Below are 22,588 nucleotides of genomic sequence, written 5' to 3'. Positions count from 1 at the left end.
GCTGCGGAAGAAGAGCCGTGGGGCAGCGCTACATAAAACATGTTTAATATCCAAGGGGGGGGCCGGGGGGTCACCCACCGTCTCAGGCGCGGGGTGGGGGGGTGGGGGGGGCGAGTACACACGTCCCCGGACGGGGCAGAGCCGCAGCGACACGTCACACCAAGCACAGACCAGGGGTATAAATACGGTGCCGGGGGCGGGGGGGGGGGGTGTTACAGTACGGGGCCGTCCGTCCGTCCGTCTGTCCGTCCATGAGGGGCAGGGACATACAATCACTATGCTGGCATGGGTTGGGGTGCAGGCGGCCAGGGCTGGAGTGGGGGGGGGGGGCATGGGCAGGGGGACCGCGGGGGTCCTGGCAGCCCCATGCCCCCCCCCCCCTGCCCCGTGGGGGTCGCGCTGCGGGGAGGAGACCTGCCTCGAAGTGACATGGGGGGCTGGGGACGTGTGGGACCCCCAGGAGGGGGGGGGGCATGTGGGGCCAGGAGGGGGGAGTGTCCTGGAGTGGTTGGGGGGTGGGGGGGGACAGGGGAAGGTGTGAATGGTCCCAAATGCCCCCCCCCACGGCCCCGCTGCCCCCACATTTGGTCCAGAGGAAGGCGAGGGGTGCGGGGACATGCACGGGGACGGGGTGCCCTGGCATGGCCCCCCCGGGCAGGGCAGTGCCGAGGCAGCCCCCAGCCCCTGTCCCGCTCCCCGGGGGGCTCTGCCCCCGCCCCCCCAGATACGTTATATAGAGCTATATTTCCACGCACGCACACACGAGATCCGAGGGGAACCGAGGAGACCCCAAAAAAAGGCGAAAAACCCCACAGCAACCGGTGCCAGAAGAAAGCAAAAACCCAACCGGGGCGGGGAGGGGGGGCGGCGGGGGGGCCTGGCACAGCCCCGGGGTGCGAGGGGAGGGGGGGGGGGCCGGGGCCGGCGGCCGCCCGCTCACTTCTTGTTCTTGAGCTGGTTGGCGAGCCAGTCGAGGCCCTCGTAGAGCCCGTCCCCGCTGGTGGCACACGTGGCCTGGATGTACCAGTTACGGTGGCGCAGGGAGTGGAGCCCCAGCTTGTCCGTGATCTCGGCCGCGTTCATGGCGTTGGGCAGGTCCTAGGGCAGAGACGGGGTCACGCGCCAGCCCCCCACCGTGCCCCGACGCCGCGGGGATGGGCGTTATCCCACCGCGGGGGGCTGGCACCAGCCCTGAGGCCACGGGGAGGACACGGCTCTGCCCTGGGGATGCGGGACACCAGCCCCAACGCCGCGGGGATGGGCACGGTCCAGCCAGAGGGAGTGTTAAAGCCCAGCCCCGATGCCACGGGGATGGGCGTTATCCCACTGCGGGGGCTGGCACCGGCCCTGATACCGCAGGGGGGGGACACGGGTCTTCCTGGGGCTGTGAGGCACCAGCCCCGATGCCACAGGGATGGGCACTATCCTGCCACGGGGGCTGGCACCCGCCCTGATGCTGCGGGGAGGACACGGCTCTGCCCTGGGGATGCGGGACACCAGCCCCAACGCCGCGGGGATGGGCACGGTCCAGCCAGAGGGAGTGTTAAAGCCCAGCCCCGATGCCACGGGGATGGGCGTTATCCTGCCACGGGGGCTGGCACCCGCCCTGATGCCGCGGGGAGGACACGGCTCTGCCCTGGGGATGCGGGACACCAGCCCCAACGCCCCAGGGATGGGCACGTTCCCCAGCCCTGACACCCCAGGGATGGTCGCAGCCCCCCACCACGGCTTCCCCCGCCCCTCCCCAGACCCACCTGCTTGTTGGCGAAGACGAGGAGGACGGCGTCCCGCAGCTCGTCCTCCGCCAGCATCCGCATGAGCTCCTCCCGCGCCTCGTTCACCCGCTCCGGTCGTTACTGTCCACCACGAAGATCAGCCCTGGCGACGGCGAGCGGGCGCTGCTGGGGGTGCTGAGGGTGCCCCCCCTTCCTCCCCAGGCGAGCCCCGTCCCCTCCCCACAGCCTCGGGAAGGGGGGGGGGACACACCTACCCTGGGTGTTTTGGAAGTAATGCCGCCAGAGGGGCCGGATCTTGTCCTGCCCACCCACGTCCCACACGGTGAAGCTGATGTTCTTGTACTCCACTGTCTCCACGTTGAACCCTGCGAGGAGCCACTGGCGGAGGGAAACTGAGGCACGCGGGGCCACGAGCCCCCTCCTAAGGAGAGCCCTGCTGGGGAGGGGGGGGGAATGCCCGTTTGGTGCCCCCCACACGCCCCCCCCCCCGCCACACACACACCGATGGTGGGGATGGTGGTGACGATCTCCCCCAGCTTCAGCTTGTAGAGGATCGTGGTCTTGCCGGCGGCGTCCAGCCCCACCATCAGGATCCGCATCTCCTTCTTCCCGATGAGGCTCTTCAGCAGGTTCCCGAAGATGTTGCCCATGGTGACGGCAGCGTTGGCTCCGTCCAGATCCTGCGGGGGCACGGGGCAGGCGCTGGGGCGGGGGGGGGGGCCCTAAGAACTGGGGGCGGGTCCCCCATGCTCCGGGAAGCTGCAGGGATCGGGGATCCCCCTATCCTGGGGGGTTCAGGGACGGGGCCACGCGCTCCACGGGGGCTGCACGTAGTGTAGCTCAATGTGGGGGGGCTCTGGGGGGGATATGGGCCCCCCCCGCCCCGCGCTGCACCCTACAAGGGGACAGGCCCGGGCTCTGCACTGGGGGAAACTGAGGCACGGATCCCAGCTCTCCTCCGGGGGGGGGGGGGGGCACAGCCCCTACACCCCCCCAGTCCATGCGCGGCCCCCCCGGCCCTTCAACCGCCCCGCCGGGGGGGCCCCCAGCGCCCCCCCGCCCCGCCCCGCAGCGCGCCCCTCCCGGCCGTGGGCTGCCGCCCGCCCCCGGGCCGCCCCCCCCCCGCCCCGCGCAGCCCCTCGGTGCGACGCCCCCCGAATTCATTATCCCCCCCCCCATCCCCGCTCGCACTGCGCCCCTCCAACGCACCGCTCCCCCCCACCCCGGATTGCAGCGCACCCCCAAATCGCCGCCCCCCCCCCTCCCCGGCGCTGCACCGCCCCCCCCCGCCGCATCGCCCCCCGCCCCCGCACGCCGCACCGCCCCACCGGCGCTGCCCGCCCCCCCCGGACCCCGCGCCCCTCCCGCTGCACCGCATCAACCCCCCCCCCCGCCTCCGCTGCGATGTCCCCCCCCCCGGTGCTCCGCACCCCCAATGCACCGTGCACCCCCAAACGCGCTGCAGACCCCCCCCCCCAGCGCCGGTGCGGTGCCCCCGCCGCCCCCCCGCGGTGCAGCGCACCCGGCGATGCACGGCGCCCCGGACCGCCCCCCCCCGCCCCGGTGCTGCCCCCCCCTCCCCGCACCTGGTGCCGGTGCCGGTGCCGGTGGCCCCCCCGCCCGCAGCTGACTCTGCACCGCTCCCGCCGCCGGAAGCGGAGGCCCGATCGCGCCGATCTCGCGAGAGCGCCCGGTGTCCCCGTCCCCCCCCCTCCCCGACTCCGCTTCCCGCCCCCCCCCCCTCACCCCCCCCGCACCGGGCCCGGGGGCGCGCTCGGAGAGGGGGGGGGGGGGGGCGCGGAGCTCGCGAGAGCCGTGAGCCGTTTCCATGGCAGCGGCTGCAGCAGTGCGGGGGGGGGGGGTTTGCACCGGGAGGGAGCGGGGGGGTCCCGGTGCACCCCCACGGTATGAGCACCCCCCGTCCGGGAGGGGGGCACGGCGGGGGGGGCTGCCCTGTGCTTCAAGATGGGGGGGGGGGGGGGGCGAGGACCCCAATCACTGCCCGGGGAGGGGACAGGGGACCCCAATAACCGCACGGGGGTCCCAGGGATGCGCCCCCCGGGCCAGGCTGGAGCCCCCCCGCCCCGGTCCGGGGCGGTACCGGCGGTACCGGGGCCGTGCCGGTGCTCACGGGCCAGGCAGGGGCAGGCAGCGGGTGTGGGGCACCCCCGGCTCCCCCCTCCCCGTCCCTCGATCCGCCCAGCCGTCCCGCTGTCCGTCCGTCCCCCGCGTCCGTCCGTCCGTCCCTGCTCGGTGCGGCGGGACAGGACGCGCGGGTCCCCCCCCGTCCCCTCCCCCGCCCCGGGCAGGTAGGTAAGGGCGGCCCCCCCGGGGGCACCGGCAGCACCGGCCGCCTCGACGGCTGCGGGAGCCGCTCCGCGCCGCCGGGCTCCCGCGGACGCTCCGGGACCGGCAGCGGGGAAACCCAGCATCGCCCCCCCCCCGCCGGGGCCGCCGAGGGGATTGGGGGGGGGGGGGGGGACCAACCGGGGCACCGGAACGGGGGGGGGATGCGGGGCAGCGGGAGGCGGGAGGGGCAGCGGGCAGGGGGTTCGAGGGGAGCGGGGACCCCCGGGAGGATCCCGGGATGGAGCGGGGGGGGGTTGGGGGGGCCGTGTTTGGGCCCCGCCGCTGGTGGCACGGCCCCGGGCAGGGCCCTCCCGGCCGCGCCCCGGGGCCTCCCCGCGGCCGCTGACCTCAGCCCCGGGAGCCCCGACGGGGCGGCGGCCCGAGGGCGCGGACACCGCCTGGCCCGGCCGGGAACCGGGGGGGGGGGGGCGGGCGGGAGCCGCCGTCCTGGAGCAGAGACCCCGGGGCCGGGGGAGGGGGGGAGGAGGATTGGGGGGTGTCCGGTGCGAGCCCCCCCCCGCCGGCCCGGGGCTTTGTCCGTCCTTGCATTGAAATCGTGAGCGGCGGCCCCGGGCCGTGACGGGCGAGCGGGGCTAATCCGGCCCCGCATGACTGGTCCGGGGAAACCGCCGCGGGGGGATTACACCCCACACACACCCCCCGGACCCCCCCCCCCCCGCACCCCGCCACAACGGGGGGCTCAGCTCACAGCCCCCCCCGCCCCGCCGGGGGACAGCGGGGACAGACCCTCGACCCCACCGAGACGTGTGGCAGCACCGCCCCCCCCCGTATCACCGTGCTCTGGCCGTGGGGACCCCCAGGCCGCCCCCCCCACCCCGGGCACCCCCCCACTATCCCTCCATCCCTCTCTCCCCGGGGCAGGGGGAGCCGTGTCGCACCCACGGGGGGGTTGCACACACCGTGGGCGCCCACGGGGACGTTCACGGGGGGCCCGGGGTGCAGGGCGGGTGGTCGGGCCCCGTTCGCAGCCCGGGACAACCCCGGGACATCCCGACCCCGAGCGGCGAGAGGACGCGGTCGCCCCGTCGCGCCGGGCACGGACCGGGACGGGCGAGGGGTCCGGGGGCTCCGGACCGGCACCGGCGACCGGCGCAGCCGCCACGGTCCCGCTCCCCGGGCGGCTGCACGTCCCCGTCGTGTCCCGTGTGTGTCGTGTCCCCCCCCCCCGCCAAAACCCGGGTGTCCCGGGACCCCTGTGCGCTCCGGGGTTGTCCCGGGACTCTGCCCCTCCCGTGAGCCCGGGGCTATCCCGGGAGATCCCGTCACTCCACTCCCCCGTGCGCCCCGGGCTGTCCCGGGAGATCCCGGGCTATCCCCGGCCCCCGCTCCCTCCGTGCGCCCGGAGCTGTCCCGGGCCGTCCCGGACTATTCCGGGTCCTCCTCCTCCTCCTCTTCCTCCTCCTCCTCCTTGCACCGGGAGCTGTCCCGGGCCGTGCCGGGCTCCCGGTACCGGTAGAGCGTGTGCGCGGGGCGGCGGGGCCGGGGCGGGGAGGGCGGGGGGGCGGCAGCCGGGCCCCCCCCAACGCCCCCCGGCCGCTCTCTGGGCACGGGGCCGGGGCGCAGCCACCCGCCGGGCTAATCCGGGCCGTGACGGACAGGCCCGGCGCCGCCGCTTCGGCCGCCCCATAAGAGGTGCCGCGGCCCCGCCGCTCCCCATTGTTAGGGCGCGGACGCGGGGAGGCCCCGTTCGGCGGGACCGGCCCATGGGGACCCTCCGCGCCGCCCCTATAAGAGGGAAGGGGCTGGAAGATGCTCCCGGGTGCTGAGCGCTGCGCACCCGCCGCGCCGAGCCGAGTCCAGCCGCGCCGCCTCCCCGGGGAGTCACCGGGTACCGCGCACGGAGCGTTGAGCACCGGCACCGAGTACCGGCACCGGGTACCGCGCAGGGAGCGCTGAGCATCGGGTACCGGGCACCGGGTACCGCGCACGGAGCACCGAGCACCGGGCACCGGGTACCGCGCACGGAGCGCCGAGCACCGGGCACGGAGCCCCCGACGCCGCGCTCCGGGGGAGCGGGCGGGGAGCGCCGGGCCCCGCAGTCCCGACGCGGCGCCCCGGGGCTCCGTCTCCAGCCCGGTTGCCGGTGCCGGTTCTCCCGTCCGGCGCTCCCCGCGGCCGCCCTCCCCGGAGCCGCCCGCGCCCCGCGCGTCCAAACACGCGTGGATGTAGCGGCCGGGCCGGGGGCTCCGCGGCACCATAAATACCCCCGGCGGCCGCTCGCCCGCGCATTCTGCCGGGGCTCCCGGGGCCGGAGCCATGCGAGCCGCCGCGCTGGGGCTGGCGCTCCGGGCGCTCTGGGCTCTGGCCCTCTCCTCCCTCTCCAACACGCTGGCGGTGAACAACAGCGGGCGGTGGTGGTGAGTCCACCGGCGCCGGGACCGGGGCTGGGACCGGGGAGGCGGCGGGGGGGGAGCGGGGCTGCCCCCCGTAGCCGGGGACGGGGTGTGAAGGTGTCACTGTTGGGGACACACACACACACACACACACACACACACATGCACCCCCCGCCGGGTGGAGGATGCTCCGGTAGCGGAGACAACCCGGGGCAGGGTGTCGGTGGGGAGCGGGGTGCTGGGGACCCCCCGCCCCCCCTCGCCACGGTGACGGCCGCCGTGTGCCGTAGGGGCATCATCAACGTGGCCTCGTCCACCAACCTGCTGACGGACTCCAAGAACGTGCAGCTGGTGCTGGACCCCAGCCTGCAGCTTCTGAGCCGCAAACAGCGCAAGCTGATCCGCCAGAACCCCGGCATCCTGCACAGCGTCAGCTCCGGCCTCCAGACCGCCATCAAGGAGTGCAAGTGGCAGTTCCGCAACCGCCGCTGGAACTGTCCCACCTCCCAGGGCCCCAACATCTTCGGCAAAATCGTCAACCGGGGTGAGGCCACGCGGTGGCGGCGGCGGCGGCGGCGGGGGGGGACCCCGCGTCCCCTCCGCGGCACCCCCGAGATGGGATGCTTGGCGAAAGCACCCCCCCCGCCCTGCTTCACCGCGGGGCATCGCCAGCCCGGCGTGGCTGCGGGTCTGGGGTGCTGAGGGGGGTGTCGCCTCCCCGTCCCGGCAGCACCCCGAGGTCCCCGCTCCCCTCCGCAGGGTGCCGGGAGACGGCGTTCATCTTCGCCATCACCAGCGCCGGCGTGACGCACTCGGTGGCCCGGTCCTGTTCGGAGGGTTCCATCGAATCCTGCACCTGCGACTACCGGCGCCGCGGCCCCGGGGGCCCCGACTGGCACTGGGGGGGCTGCAGCGACAACATCGACTTCGGGCGCCTCTTCGGGAGGGAGTTCGTGGACTCGAGCGAGAAGGGCCGTGACCTGCGTTTCCTCATGAACCTGCACAACAACGAGGCCGGGCGCATGGTGAGGGCACGGGGGGGGGCTGTGGGCAGCGCCGGGGGGGGACGGGGATGGGCACGGCCACAGAACCCCCCAACCTGCCCCCATCCAGGCGTTGGGAACCATCAGAGAGGTGTTTCCCACCCGGCTTTGGGTGAGCTGAGCACGATGCGATGCCACGGGGAAGCGAGGTGCGAGGTCCCCGGGGCGGGGGGGGGGGGGGTGTCGCAGGCTGCTCATGGCACCCCAAACCCCCCCGCCCCTTGCAGACGGTCTTCTCAGAGATGCGCCAGGAGTGCAAGTGCCACGGCATGTCGGGCTCCTGCACCGTCCGCACGTGCTGGATGCGGCTCCCCACCTTCCGCGCCGTGGGCGACGTCCTGAAGGACCGTTTCGACGGCGCCTCCCGCGTCATCTACGGCAACAAGGGCAGCAACCGGGCGTCGCGGGTGGAGCTGCATCACCTGGAACCCGAGAACCCGGCCCACAAACCCCCCTCGCCCCACGACCTCGTCTACTTCGAGAAGTCGCCCAATTTCTGCACATACAGCGGGAAGACGGGGACGGCGGGCACGGCCGGGCGCTTCTGCAACAGCTCCTCGCCGGGGCTGGATGGGTGCGAGCTGCTGTGCTGCGGGCGCGGGTACCGCACGCGCACCCAGCGCGTCACCGAGCGCTGCAACTGCACCTTCCACTGGTGCTGCCACGTCAGCTGCCTCAACTGCACCAACACGCAGGTGCTGCACGAGTGCCTGTGACCCCCCCGCCCTGCCACCGCCACAGGGACCACCCTGCCCCATCCCGGAGGGGGTCTTGCGCCACCCCCCATGACTGGGTGCTCGGCTGGATTGTGATGGCGCCCGTGGGTGCGCCCTGGGGACCCTCCCGCTGTCCCCTCCTGGGCAGAGCGGTCGCCCCAGGGGCCAGCAACCGGCCTGGGTGGGCTCGGTGCCACGCACCTTCCCGGCGGCCCCCTCGGCTGCTCCGGCTCCGCGGGGTCCCCTTCTCGCTGTAAATAAAATATTTATTGTGGACGGTTTGAGGCCGCCCCCCGCCCTGCGCTTCGCTGGCCCCAGGCCCTGTTTTTTATAAATAAAGAGATAATAATTAATAATAATAATAATAATAATGCTTTGTTACAGGTTTCACTGATAGCCTTTAGAGAAGAATAAAGGATATATTTTTATCAGTCCTGCCCCGATTTGTTTCTGGGGGGCCGGGGGAGGGAGGGGACGAGCTGCTGGGGGGAGCAATGTCCCCCCAAACCGCAGGGCTGGGCAGCCGGCCCCCGCCACCCACATCCATCCACTCCATCCATCCGTCCGTCCGTCCGTCCCCTCTCCGTCCCCTCACCTCCCCATTCTGCCTCCGTCAGCCCCCTCCAGCCGTCTGTCTGTCCATCCTTCTACCCCCTTCCTCTGCCCTCCCCCTCCCCGCAGACCCCCGTCTTCCTCCCACCGTGCCCGTCTCCAGCCCAGCCGCTGCTGCCGCCGCTCCCGGTCGGGGCGTCCATCCCCACGGCCGGGGCGCCCATCACCATGGCACCTGGGCTGCGGCATCCTCGGCGCTGGAATTTGCCGGGGCGGTGGGACTGGTGCCGCCGGGGCCGGGCGTTGGGAGCGGCCACGGGAGGTACAAGACGGCAGACAGGGAATGAGCATCGTCCATCACCGCTCCCGGCCGGGGCTGACGGCTCCCCTCGGCTCCGGGGGAGGAGGGGGGCCGGGGAGGGGCACTGAGGTTACTGGGGGCCGGGGCCGGGGGGGGCCCAGGACTGGCCACTGGCCCCACACGCAGCCCCCACACTCCGGGCGTGGGGCCTGGCTGCAGGCGGAGAAAGGTTCGTGGCAAAGGTGGGGCGCAGCTCCGTGGCTGGCAGGTGCCCCGCTGGGGTTGTTATTGCCCCGGGATGGGCACCCCGCCCCCCCCCCCTCGGGATGGGCATCTCCTTGGGGTGTGTATCCCATCGGGACAGGCATCCCCCCCCCCAGGGTGGGCATCCCACCGAGGTTGGCATCCCCCTGGGATGGGTTTTCCCCTGGGATAAGCATCCCACAGGAGTGGGCATAGCCCTGGGACGGGCATCCCCTGGGACAGGTATCCCACTGGGACGGGCACCCCCGGGGTGGGCACGGGGCCCACATGCACCCCCTGCACCGTGACTCCACACCTTGGGGAGGGCAAAGTCCCCATGTCCGGCACAGGCCAAACCACGGGGCCACGGTGACATCCAGCCACGGGCAGCGGGGGCAGGGAGCTGGCCCTGCCCGGGGACCCCCCATTCCCATCCGTTGCCCCCCCCCCTCCCCACCCTGCCGTGGGGGGTCCCCGTGGCCTGGGCTGCCCCGTGGCCGGAGCCGGGAACCTCGCGGTGGCCCCTGGGGATTCGCGACATCAAAGGCTGCGGGATGACGCTGCCACCACCCAAAATATCCCCCAGAGCCGATAGTGGAAAAGTTGATGTTTAGACGGAGAGGGGGGGGGGGGGGCGGGAAAAAAACCCCGGGGGCCCCCGCTGTCCACGCCAAGGTAAAAACACAGCCTGGCGTGGCGAAATCAAATAAAGAAATGCGAGAAAAAACGACTGGAAAGGAACACAGCCCGAAATAACCCTCCGAGCATCTCCCGCCTGCCGGGAGTTATCTGCCTGCTAAATTCTGCACACGCACAGGGCATGAAAATAGCCTGTTTTCCTGCGGTAGCGAGTCAGGAATATAGATAATGACATTCTTATAAGTCACCTCTGTTACTCAGCTTTTCCTGCGCGCCGGTGACCGCCGGGGCACCTCGGGGCAGTCGTGACCCCCCGCGCGGGGCAGGGGCACCCCGGGTGCGGGGTGGGTGCTCGGCTGCAGGGCACAGACCTCCCCGGCTTGTACAAATAACGCTGGAAATAGCCGCTGGCGCGGTGCAGGGACGGGGACAGACGGACAGGGATGGGGACAGACGGACGAGGACAGGGATGGGGACAGGGCGGTCCCGCCCCGCGCCAGCCCGTCACATCTGGGAAGCCGGGTAACAGCTGGATGGTGGCTGCAAGCCCGGCCTGTGGTGAGCTGGGCCCCCCCCCGGCAGGGCTGGGGGGTGGGGGGGGGGCTCTGCCCCGGGGTGAGGGACAGACGGACACAGCCATGGCCAGAGGTGTGGGACAGAAGGACGGGACAGTGCCCAGAGGTGTGGGACAGACAGAGCCATGGCCAGGGGTGCAGGACAGAGGGACAGATCCATGTTCAGAGATGCAGGACAGAGGGACAGAGCCAGGCCCAGCGGTGCAGGACAGAAGGACGAGACAGTGCCCAGACGTGTAGGACAGATGGACAGAGCCATGGCCAGAGGTGTGGGACAGACAGACAGAGGCATGGCCAGGGGTGTGGGACAGAGGGACAGGACTGCCCAGAGGTGCAGGACAGATGGACAGAGGCAATGGCCAGAGGTGTGGGACAGAAGGATGGGACAGTGCCCAGGGGTGCAGGACAGACAGACAGAGCCAGGCCCAGAGGTGCAGGACAGAGGGACGGGACAGTGCCCAGAGGTGCGGGACAGACGGACAGGATGACACACAGAGTGCAGGACAGAGCAAACAGGGTTGTTTCCAGAGGTGCAGGACAGACGGACGGTGTCAGTCCCAGAGGTGCGGGACAGACAGACAGAGGCATGGCCAGGGGTGTGGGACAGAGGGACAGGACTGCCCAGAGGTGCGGGACAGACGGACAGAGGCATGGCCAGGGGTGTGGGACAGAGGGACAGAGGCATGGCCAGGGGTTGTGGGACAGAGGGACAGGCTGCCCAGAGGTGCGGGACAGATGGACAGGACGGTGCCGGCCGGAGGGACAGAGCCAGGCCCAGCGGCACAGCCTGGCCGGTGGCACCGTCCCCGCCGCGGGCCCGTCCCCATCCCGCGCCCCGTTACCGGCCGCCAGCGGCACAGCCCCGGGCCCGGCTCCCCCTCGCCCCCGGGCCCGCGTCCTCCCGCCAGCGCCCGGCTTGTCCGGCCGCCCCCCCCCCCCCGGCCGCCGCATTCCTCCGACGCAGGGGCCAGCGCACCCGGCAACCGTGGCAGGGCTGGCCTCTAATCCCCGGGCATGCCAGCCCCGGGGGGACCGTCGCCGTCACCCACTCCTCGATAGGTGACCAATGCCCGAGACGAACAATTAGGGACAAAGCCGGAGCCGCCGGGGGCTAACGCCGGCCTTCACGGGTGCCTTGTGCGGCATTCGGCGAGTTTAATGAATTGTCCATCACTCCTTTCAGCTCCGCTCGCCCGGGCTGGATTAATCTGAGAAGCCGCAGTGGGGAAGGGAGCCGCTAAGCCTGTATTTATTACTCTGCCATTGTAACTAATTGAGGTAATTATCTGTGACTCCAACCTCCGCGCAACAATGGCGCATTCACCCGCGCCCCCTTCCCACCGGCTACCTCCGCGCGGCCTGGGAGAGCCGCCGGCACCGCGTGGCCACCGCGCGTGGGGATGTGGCCAGGGTTGGGGCGGCCACCGTTGTGGCGGGGACGCGGTGGGATGTGGCTGTCCAGGGTCGTGGCGGTGGCCGGGACCGCTGTGGCCGTGGCAATGGCCGGTGCCGTGTGCGTTCTGTGGGGATGTGGCCAGTGCTGCCGGCACACGTGGGTTGTGGCGTGGCCAGTGCCAGTTGCGCATGTGGGTCACGGCTCCCTGGGGCCACCATCAGCATTGGTGACACGTGTGGGTCATGGGCCACCACCAGCACCGGTGACATGCATGGGTCACAGAGCCACAACCAACACCAGTGACATGCGTGGGTCACGGGCCACCACCGGCACTGGTGACACACGTGGGTCACGGGCCACCACCGGCACTGGTGACACACGTGGGTCACGGGCCACCACCAGCACCAGTGACACGCATGGGTCATGGGCCACCACTGGCACTGGTGACACACGTGGGTCACGGGCCACCACCAGCACCGGTGACACACGTGGGTCGTGGCTCCCCAGGGCTGGCACCGGGGACACCGGTGGCCACGTCTGTCCTGGTGGGGACGCGTAGGGGCTGTGCGATGGGCAAGGGCAGGGGTTCCCCCCCGTGTCCCCGCCGCTCCCGGGGCAGGACCCCCGGTGTCCCCCGGGTGCCCCCCGTCCGGTCGGTCACCGGCTGCGCGGCGACATCTGGCGGCCGCGGGCGGCACCGCGCACCGGGCCGGGGCCACGGTACCGGACGGGACCCCCCCCCCCAACCCCCGCCACGGTCCCACGCGTGGGCACCCCGCGGCTGCGCTCCCCCAACCCCCCGCCCCCCCTCCGAGCTGCGGCGGGTTTTGGGGGGCGGCGGGAGGCGGGGGGGGGCCCGGGGGGGCGGCGCTGGCGCCAGCGCGGCCCGAATTAGAAGGTGATTTTCTCGGCGGGGAGCGGGGAGGGGTTTTGGGCAGGAGCTGAGCCCACGGAAAAGGCCGCGCCGCCTTCCCCCGCGTCTGGGACACCCCGGGCCACGCCGAGGCAGAGGCGCCCGGGCCGAGCCGAGCCGAGCCGAGCCGAGCCACGCCAGGCTGTACCGAACTGATACAGGCTGTGCCGTGCCAGGCTGTGTTGTGCCCCGCTGAGCCGTGCCATGCTGAGCCAGGCTGTACAGAGCTGTGCTGGGCTGTTCTGGGCTTTGCTGGGCTGTGCTGAGCTGTGCCAGGCTGCGCCAAGACGTGCCGAGCTGTGCCGGGTCATACCAGGACGTGCCAGGCAACACTGAGCTGTGCCAAGCAGTGCTGCTGAGCTGTGCCGAAATGGCACTGAGCTGGGCTGGGCCGGGCCAGGCTGTGCCAGGCTACGCCGAGCATCCCAGACCATGCCAAGCCGTGCCAAGCCATGCCAAGTGTGCCAGGCTGTACTGAGCTGTGCCAGGCCATGCCAAGCCGTGCCAAGCATGCCAGGCTATACTGAGCTGTGCCAAGCCGTGCCAAGCCGTGCCAGGCCATACGGAGCTGTGCCAGACCATGCCAAGCTGTACCAGGCTGTGCCAAGCCGTGCCAAGCGTGCCAGGCTATACTGAGCTGTGCCAAGCTGTGCCAAGCCGTGCCAAGCCATACGGAGCTGTGCCAGGCCATGCCAGGCTTGCACCAGGCCCGCGGCCGTGCCACGGTGGGCTGAGGTAGCCAGCATGGCCAAGGTCAGGCCCAGACCCTGGTCCCATGTCCCCCACGGCCACACACCAGGACAGGGGACAAGTGGGGGTGACGTGGCCCCGGGGCTGCCCCACGAGCGGCTCCCCCCTGGGCGCGGGAGGCCCCGGACACCCAGGTCCCCGCTGCGACCGCTGCCCCGCGCCGTGACCTCCCGGCCGGTGTCACCGGGATAATGACAGGGTCGCGCAGGGGGGCGGGGGAGGAGCCGGTTTTAAATAACGTGCAAATTGCGGACACGTTATTTGTGCGGTTTCCTCTGGCCGCGGGGATCCTCCCCCCCCCCCGCAGCGTGACTAAGAGGTGGTGGCGCCATTCGGGGGGGGGGAATGGGCCCCCCCCCGATGACTCACCCGGGGTCCCCCCCCCGGCCGTGACGTGGGGCCGGTGGCCGTGGGCCAGACCTGCTGCGCTCACCCGGTCATTACAGGGGACCCGGGGGGGGGGGGGGGGGGGGCCGGCGACGTCCCACCCCCGCCGGGACAACCCGGGGCCTCTGACTGACCCCGGGACTGCGGGGTGGTGGGGGGGGGGGGGGGGGGCGTTGTCCGGCCGCCTGGGTCGTCGCTGGGGTGTGGGGGGGCAGAACCAGGGGTGCAGAGGAGGGGCGGGGGGGCCCAGGGAGGGTGATGGCCCCTCCTTGGGGGCCGGGCCCCCCCTCACCATGCACACACAAGGGGCGGAGGCGGCGCACGGGGGTCCCGCAGCCTTTATTAGGGTCCGCCAGAGGGTCCCGCAGCCCCGAGCCCCGCCCCCCGAGGGCCACACCCCACCAAGGCCCCTCCCCCTGAGGGCCACACCCCGCCAAGCCCCACCCCACAGGCACCACACCCCTGTAGCCCCCACCCCTTAGGCCCGGGCGGGGCTGGCAGCCCCCGGGGGGGGCCCCGGTGCTCTCCAGGCTGCTGCTGCTGCTGCTGTAGGCGTGGGCATCGCGGCAGTGCCGCCACCGGGCCCCCCCCGGCCCCCCCTCGGCCTCCGAGTCGGAGTCGGGCGCCGTGTGCCGCCGGAATGCGCGACACGGCCTCGCGCAGCGCCTGGGCGTACAGCGCCGGCCGCCGCGGGGGGGGGCCGCCCCCGGGGACCCCCAGAACCCCCCGGGCTCCGCCAGGGAACGCGGGGGGCTGCCGGGAGGATCCCGGGGGGGCTCGCGGGGGGGCGAAGGTGCCGCTGGGAGGGGGGGGGGGTGGTGGTGGTGGCCCCAGGGGCCGCAGGGGGGCTGCCCGGGGTGGGGGGTGGGCCCCGGGGACCCCCCGGTTGTAGCGGACCTGTTGTCGCTGCGGGGGGGGGCACGTACTGGGCCCGGACCACCACGCGGGTGGCGTCGATGAGGACGTGCCCCCCCGGCCCCCGCCGGCCCCTGCCACGCCCCGGCACCCCGCTCCCGGCTGGCCGCTGCCCGGGGCAGCGTCTGGGCTGTGCCGGGGGGTTCCGGGCCCCCCCAGGGTTGGCTGTGGCCCGCGGGGCCGCCGGTGCCCGGCCTCGGTGGCCCCCCGGGGGAGCGTGTGGCTCCAGCCCCCTGGCACAGCCCCCCGGGCACGGGGGTGCCGGCGGGGGGCTGCGCGGGGCCCCGGGGGGGCTGGAGCTGTAGGGTGCGGTGGGGAGCGTCGTAAGCGGGGGGTGAGATGTAAGGGGGGTGGCCCCCCCCGGCGCGGGGGGGCCGCCTGCACCCGCTGCATGTGGGCTTCGTAGCTGGGGGGGCCCCTGCCTGCCCCCCGGCAGCGGGGGGACGGGGGGGACACGGGGGGGTGCCGGCCCCGGGGTGCGCTGCCCCCCGTCCCCCTCGGGTTGGCAGCGGGTGGGTGGGGGGGCGCGGGGTCGGGGTGGTGTCGCGCCCCGGGGGGGGGCGGGGGGGCGAAGTCCTGCAGGCGCCGGGGGGGAGCGGGGGGTGCTGGGGGGCCAGGGGGGGGGCCAGCTCCGCCACGAAGCGCTTCTCCAGGTACCTGCAAGACAGAGAGGGGAGGTGGGGGGGGGGCGTGAGGGTTTGGGGGTATGGGGCGAGGGGGGGGGGCGTGAGGGTTTGGGGAGTGAGGGGAGGTTGGGGGGGGGTCGTGAGAGGTGTGAGGGTTTGGGGAATGGGGCGGGGGGGGTGCGAGGGTTTGGGGAATGAGGGCAAAGTGGGGGGGGGAGGGTTTGGGGGGGTGAGGGTTTGGGGAATGAGGGGGGGGGGGTGTCGTGAGAGGTGCGAGGGTTTGGGGAACGCGGGGAGGGGGGGACAAGGGCACGGGCCGGGCCCCCCCCTCACCCCCCTGGGCGCCCCCACTCACGCGTACTCCCCGGCGATGCGGCGGTAGGTCCAGGGGGGCGCGGGGCCGGCACCCCGCGGCCATGCCGGCGCCGGGGCTGCAACACGCCACCGTGTCGATCTCCACCAGCAGCAGCTTCGTCCGCTCGCAGATCCGCAGGCGCCCCGCGCCCCGCTCCGCGCCCCCCAGCATGGCCCCCCGGCGGGTGGACCAGGGGGTTGGGGGGGGAGCCGGGGGTGTCACCCCACAGCCACACACGCGTTCCCCGGAGCCTCGGCGCAGCCACCGCCGCACGTGCACCCCCGGGGACCCCCCCGTGTCCCGCCCGGTGGCACTGCCAGGCCCTTGGCCACCGGGCAACCCCGGGAGAGCGCGGGGAGCCCCGCCGGCCGTCCCAGGGGTGTCGTATGTGGTCCCCCCCCCCCTCTCCCCAAACACCACCAACACCCCCCCCCCCCACCCCGGGATCCCTTCCCCCCCCCTGCGACAAAGCGAGGCGATGCCGGGTTTGGCACCGAGCGCTGCAGCCCACGCGGGCTCCGAGCGAGAGCTTAGCAACCCTCCGGCGGCGGCATGGCAACGGCACCGGCCCCCCCCCTCGAACCCTGGGGGGGTGTGTGTGTGTCCCCCCCACAGCCCCACGGCTCTCACCTCGCACCGCAGCCTGCGCCGGACCCCAGGGCTGGTGGCGGGAGCTGGTGGCAGGGGCCACGTCTCGGCCTCCCCCCCCCCACTCCCCACCGCCCTGGCCGGGAATGTGCCGCGCTCAGCACGCCCGAGGCCTCGCGCCTCCCCCGCGGCAAAGCCGGTGTGGCCGGTGACCCCCATCAGCACCCCACAGGGACCCCGGCGATCCCGGTCACCCCCCCCCACCCACCCCCAGCGCTGCTCCCCCAGCCCCGACACCCCCCACCTCACCGCAGCCACCGCCGGGAGGGTCCCCGCGTCCCGCCGGGTCCCCGTCCCCAATCCCGGCCTTTTAGAAAAGCCACAGGCGGAACAAACAGGGATTTAGGGTCTGGGTGAGCTCAGCAGATTCCCCCTCTCCCGCGGGGAGGGTTGGGGGGGGGGGGGGGGCTGGACCCCCTCTCCGGGTTCCCCCCCCCTCCCTCGGCACCGGCGGTGCCCCCCGCGTGCCCCGCGGCGAGGCCGGGGTTGTGCCAGCTCTGTGTTTATTCGCGGTTTCTCTCCACACACGAAGCGAGGTGGCGGGTTGCAGACGGGGCCTGGCGGGGTGGGGGGGCCCGGGGGGGTGCACAGAGGGGCAGCCCCGGGGCTGGACGGAGCTGAGGGAGGGTGATTAAACCCAAATTCAGTGAAACCCTGTGCTGGGGGGGGGGTGGTGAGGGTCCGCACAGGGAATGGCCCTGGCCTGGAGGTGGCTGACCCCGGCCCTGCACCCCGGGGGGGGGCCGGGGGGGCCCCCAGCACCCCGCCAGCTCGGCCAACGCAGCCTTTAGGGCGCGGGGTGCAGCGTGGGGGGGGGGGACCGTGGGCTCTCCCCGCCCCAGAAAAGGGTGGCGTGGGGCTGCCCCACGGCTGGAGATTATTGCTGGATGCTGCTGGTGAGTGGGGTCCCCACCCTGGGGTTGTCCCTGGGGGGGGGCACAGCATGGCAGGAGAGGACGGCGGGGGGCACCAGGAGGGGCTGAACACCCCCCCCCCCCCCCCCCCCCCTTCATCCCACACCGCCTCAGGGGCCCTGCGGGGAGCACCAGGGCTTGCAGGATGTCCGAGAGAGAAACGATCCCCTTGACCACGTCGCTCTCGTCCACCACCACCAGCCGGTGAACCTGGGGGGGGTGGGATGGGGACAGGGAAAGGCTGAGGCCGGCGCGGGGACCCCCGGCCCCCCCCCACCACTCCCTGCACCCCGCAACGCCCCGGGGCCGGGGCGGGGACGACGGTTACCTCGGCCTCTACCAGGCGGTTGATGATGGTTTCCCAGCGTCTCGTGCTTGTAACACTTGAGGACGCCCTCGAAGTAGTGGGAGCGGTGCTGCAGCGCCCGCGTCACCGTCACGTCCAGGTTGTTGTAGGTTTTCTCGGCGCCTCAGGTTCTGGGGGTGGGGGGAGAGGTGTTGGGGGGACACAGCCAGGCCCCCCAAACCCCCTCCCCACCCCCACAGCCCCCCCCTGTACTCACAATCACATCGAATTTGGAGTAGATATCCACCACCCGCCCCTGGGGAGGGAAGGAAACGGCCCTGAGGCGCCCCCGGTGCCGCTACGGTTCGGTCCCTGGAGGGGACACGGACCCCGCGCCGGCGCTTTGGGGACACCGCGCCCCGCGCCGGGCCCCGGCCTTACCCGACTCATCGACGACCGGCAGAGCGGAGACGCGGTGCTGCACGAAGATGCCCAGTGCCACGTAGATGGGGGTGCTGGTCCGCACCACGGCGATGCGGCTGTAGGTGCCGATCTGCAGCTCCTCCAGCGTCTTGGCCATGAACTCGGGTTTTGGGACCTCCGCTATCTGCAGGGGACGGGGAGGGGGACAGTGCTGACGCTGGCTCGGCCTGCCGCGTGGCCGCCCCCGGCTCGTGGGGGTCCTAGGAGTGAAAGCAGAGAGCGCTGGGTGCGGAGCGGGGACCCCCGAGCAGAGGAGACGGGCTGCGGGGCTGCGCGCGCAGCACCCGGGGGAGCCCCCCCAGCACCCGCAACGCGCCGCGAGGCACCGAAGCTGCGCCCACCCCCTGCGCCCCGCAGCCGGCGGTACCCGGCACAGCTCATCCCGGGGGGGAGGCGGGGGGGGGGGTCCCGCCGCCGCTGTGGGACTTACAAAGAGTTTGAGGAACTTGAGGATGCGTTTGTGGGTGAGGATGTAGAGCGTGTTGCCCGAGTCGGGGTCGATGACGGGCAAGCGGTGGATCTTGTTGCGGATCAGGGAGCAGACGGCATCGAAAAGGCTGCGGGGCAGGAGGGACAGGGGGAATGGGGGTTCGCCCGGACCCCGGCCTCGCGTCTGAGGGTGGCTGCCCCCCCCTCCCCGCAGCACGGAGGTACCTGGCGTTGGGGGAGATGCAGACCAGCGGCTTGAAGGAGTCTTGGAGATAAACCTCTGTGGGGAGAGGAGACGCTGAGGGGAGCGGCGGCACCGTGGGGCGCCGGGCAGGGCTGGCGGGGTCTGGGAGGGCGGGAGGGCCGCTGGCAGGGACCCCCCTCACCTCGCCACGTCTCTATTTTGTGCTCCTCCAGCTCGTAAATCTGCACCTGGGCGTAAGGAGAGACACCGGGATCGACCGCGGCCAGCGCGCGGTGGTGGGCAGAGGCCAAAGCCCGAGGGGACGAGCCCCGCGCGGGCCGCCCCGGCCCTTACCATGGGCGACTTGTAGTAGCGGTGCAGGATGTTGATGAAGTCGGTGATGGTCAGCATGCCTGGGGGGAGATGGGCAGCGTGAGCGGGGTCCCGCCAGCCCCCCAAAACCCCCCTGGGACACCCCCCCCCGCCACCCCACCCTCCAGTCCCACTCACCCACAAAACTTTGCTTCTTGCTGTCCCACAGCGGGGCGGCCCGCACGCCGTTGGTGACCAGCGCGAAGAAAGCCTTCTTCACCTGCGGACGGGGGGACGGGGGCGTCGTGGGGGGGACGGGGCACCCCACGGGGAAGCGGGGGGCACCCCGCGTGGGAGCGGGGGCCCCCCCCAGCAGCCCATGTCCCCCCACCCTGGCGTGCCAGATCTTTACGCGGTGGTGTGAACAACCCCGAGACCGTCCCCCAGCCCCAAACCTGCCTCCTGGTCCCAGTTAAGCCCCCAAGCTGGAGTCCAGTCCCCATCCTGTGCCCCCCCCCAGCCCCAGGGGTGCCCCCCCGGGCCCGACCCACCTGCAGGGAAGTGTCGAAGACGACCAGTTTGGAACTGGTGGGGATCAGGTCGTAGCAGCGGTGGGACTTCATGAAGGCGGTGTAGGCACGCGCGGTGGGGCTCCCCTGGGGACGGGCAGCATGAGGCCCCTGGCAGCATCGAGGGAACACCCCAAACCCCGGGACACCCCCAAAACCCGGGAGACCCACCCCAGGGCTCTGGGACACCTCAAACTCCAGGACACCCCAAATCCTGGGACACTGACCCCAGGGCTCTGGAACACCCCAAACCCCGGACACCCCAAAACCCGGGAGACCCCAAAACCCGGGAGACCCACCCCAGGGCTCTGGGACACCTCAAACTCTGGGGACACCCCAAACCCCGGGACAACCCCAAACCCCGGGACACCCACCCCAGGGCTCTGGGACACCTCAAACTGAAGGACACCCCAAGTCCTGGGACACCGACCCCAGAGCTCTGGAACACCCCAAACCCTGGGACACCCCAAACCCTGGGACAGCCACCTCAGGGCTCTGGGACACCCCCAAATCTTGGGACACCCCAAATCCTGGAAATCCCACCCCAGGGCTCCAGGACACCCCCAAACCCTGGGACACCCCAAAACCCGGGACACCCTCCTCAGGGCTCTGGGACACCCCAAATTCTGGGAATCCCACCCCAGGGCTCCGGGACACCCCAAACCCCGGGACACCTCCAAGTCCTGGGACCCCCCCCGCACCCCAGGACAGGGACCCCCAAGGACGCTGCTCCCCTGGGACGCCCGAACCTACGCGGCACCTCCCGGCCGGGCCCCCCCCGCACCCCGGGTCCCCCCCAGAAACTCCCGGTATCACCTTCCAGCCCCGGGGGGTTCAGCTCCGCCGGGGGCTCCGTGGCCGGACCGGGGCCGGGGCCGGGGCCGGGGCCGGCGGGCCGGGATCGGGATCCTGCGGGCAGACACGGGTCGGGCCGGGCCGCGGCCCCCGGCCCCGCTCGCTCCCGGTGCCGGTTCCCCCCCCCGGCTCCCGGCCCCCCCCCCGCCCGCCCTCCCGTCCCCGCCGTCCGTCCCCCCCCCGGCACCTCCATGGCCCCGCTCCGTCCCGCCGCTGCCGCCACCCCCGCTCCGTTCCGCCCGGCGCCTGGCACCCGCTTCCGCCAGCACCAACCACGTGACCGGAAGCGCGCATCCCACGTGACTCATGCCCGCGGGGTGACCTTTCCCCTCCCGCCGGGTCACGGCGGCCCATGGCGGTGTGGGGGGGGGCCGAGGGGCGCAGGGAACGGACAGACACAACGGACACAACGTAGAGTCCCGGGGCGGGGCAGGACACACCTCAGGGTCCCCTGTGTGTGTGTGGGGGTGTCACCGGGGGGGGGGGGGGGGGGGGGGCACCATGTTGGGGACCCCCAATCTGGCGGGGGGGGGGGGGTGTGTGTGTGTGTGAGGCCCCCCCGGTGACAGCGCTATGGTGGGGGGGGAACACAGGGCGAGGGACCCCCACACCCCCCCCCCCCCCCCCCAGTGCCAGGCCAGGACCCGGCCCGTTAAACACGCACGGAGGGTCCCACCCCCCCCCAGCACCCCCCAGGCCCCCCCCCCCAGGCCCCACCCAAACCCCCCCCCAGAGAGGGACGCGGCGGTGGCTTCTCACGCGCTTTATTTTAAAATAACATCCAGTGGTTTCGGTATTGGTAAAAACGGGATTTCTACACGCCCCGGCTATGTACAAGCTCTGAAAGTTAAATTTCTCGTATATTTTCTGTTAAAACTTTCTCATCCCCCACACCCCCACTCTCACTTTTTTGTCTTTTTTTTTTTTTTTCCTCTTTTTTCCTTTTCTTTTTTTTTTTTTTTTTTTTTTTTAAACATTTTTACCTTTAAACCTTTTTGCAGCTTTGACGAGTTGCGGAAGCAGCTTTAAAGATCGCCCCGGCCCTGCCTGGCCCCCCCCTTGCGCCATCCCTGCCGCGCTAGAAGGAGGGGGTGTGAGGGGGTGGTGGTGGTGGTGGTGGGGGGGCACCGACCCCCTTCGGGCTCCCCCCCCCTTCCCCCCCGCCCCTTCCCCGGGGGACAGGAGGGTCCCCCCCCGCGCCGTGCGTTTGTGCGTTAAGAGATCCCAGCCCCCCCTCCCCCGCCCCCAGCATCCCGGTGGGGGGGTTCCCCCCCCCTCTCCAGGGTGTGTTTTGGGGGGGCGGGGGGCAGGTGGGTGGCCCTGGGGGAGGGGGGGAGGCCGCAGCCGGTTTGGGGGGGGGGGGAGGGGGGGGGGGGGGAGGGGAGAAGGGGGGGGGGGGGGCGGGCGTGTAATGCCCACTCGCTGCTTCGCTCTCCGAGAGCCGCCCCTTGGCTGGCAGGAGGCTCCACATCAGCCCCCCCCCCACACCCCCCCCCCCCCCCAGCCCCTCCTCGGAGATTGGGTTTAAAAATGCGCGCGGCCCCCCCCCCCCTTGCCCCCTGCCCCCCAAATCTCAGCCCAGCAGAGCACAAAGAGCCCCCCTCCCCCCCCGTCTAGTATATACAATATAAGGTATAAATAGATAAATAACCTTCTCCCCCCGCGCCGACCACGCGCAGCCCCCAGCTGTGGGTGCTACGGGCAAGTGGGGGGGGCCCCCCCAGCCCCCCCCCCCCCCCTCCCTCCCCACCGCCCCATTCCCACCTCACACCTTGGCACATCGCACGGCTGGGACCTCCCGGGGAATGGGGGGGGATGAGGGCAGGGGACCCCCCGCTACCTACCCCCCCCCCCCGCGGCAAGGGGCCATCTGCAGCCACATCCGAAGGAGGGGGGGGCAGGGTGGGGGGGGTCGCGTCCCCTGGAGCCCACTGGAGAGGAGAAAGACACCCCCCCGCCCCCCGCCAGGGTCCGGCTCCGGTGGCAGGAGGCTCTGCCCGGTTGGGTGGTGGGGGCTCACATTTAAAAACAACCGAAAAAAAAAAAAAAAAAAATTCA

At 72.3% G+C, this 22,588-nt stretch overlaps 3 protein-coding genes across 3 annotated transcripts; 1 reads left to right on the top strand and 2 right to left on the bottom strand.

Moving 5' to 3' along the window:
• Positions 1-29: 29 nt before the first annotated feature.
• On the bottom strand, positions 30-3,455 carry ARF3 (ARF GTPase 3). The gene is given in 6 exon segments (XM_074807671.1): positions 30-1,098; positions 1,755-1,846; positions 1,849-1,878; positions 1,991-2,101; positions 2,239-2,416; positions 3,323-3,455. Coding segments are annotated over 5 exon segments (543 nt in total). The 5' UTR covers positions 2,387-2,416; positions 3,323-3,455; the 3' UTR covers positions 30-936.
• A 2,907-nt stretch (positions 3,456-6,362) lies between these two features.
• WNT1 (Wnt family member 1) lies at positions 6,363-8,321 on the top strand. The gene is made up of 4 exons (XM_074807542.1): positions 6,363-6,463; positions 6,730-6,983; positions 7,199-7,464; positions 7,710-8,321. Exons 1-4 carry the CDS (start codon positions 6,363-6,365, stop codon positions 8,196-8,198), a joined length of 1,110 nt encoding a protein of 369 aa, XP_074663643.1. The 3' UTR covers positions 8,199-8,321.
• Positions 8,322-16,839: 8,518 nt separating this feature from the next.
• PRKAG1 (protein kinase AMP-activated non-catalytic subunit gamma 1) lies at positions 16,840-19,757 on the bottom strand. The gene is given in 11 exon segments (XM_074807648.1): positions 16,840-17,622; positions 17,741-17,773; positions 17,775-17,881; positions 17,972-18,014; positions 18,135-18,305; positions 18,612-18,738; positions 18,836-18,890; positions 18,997-19,042; positions 19,149-19,207; positions 19,305-19,386; positions 19,658-19,757. Coding segments are annotated over 11 exon segments (1,416 nt in total). The 5' UTR covers positions 19,730-19,757; the 3' UTR covers positions 16,840-17,001.
• Positions 19,758-22,588: the final 2,831 nt, after the last annotated feature.

This window comes from Strix aluco, chromosome 27 (assembly GCF_031877795.1).
Source record: "Strix aluco isolate bStrAlu1 chromosome 27, bStrAlu1.hap1, whole genome shotgun sequence".
Classification (NCBI taxonomy): domain Eukaryota; kingdom Metazoa; phylum Chordata; class Aves; order Strigiformes; family Strigidae; genus Strix; species Strix aluco.
Note: the sequence above shows the minus strand (reverse complement) of the source record. Positions and strands in the feature narration are given on the sequence as shown.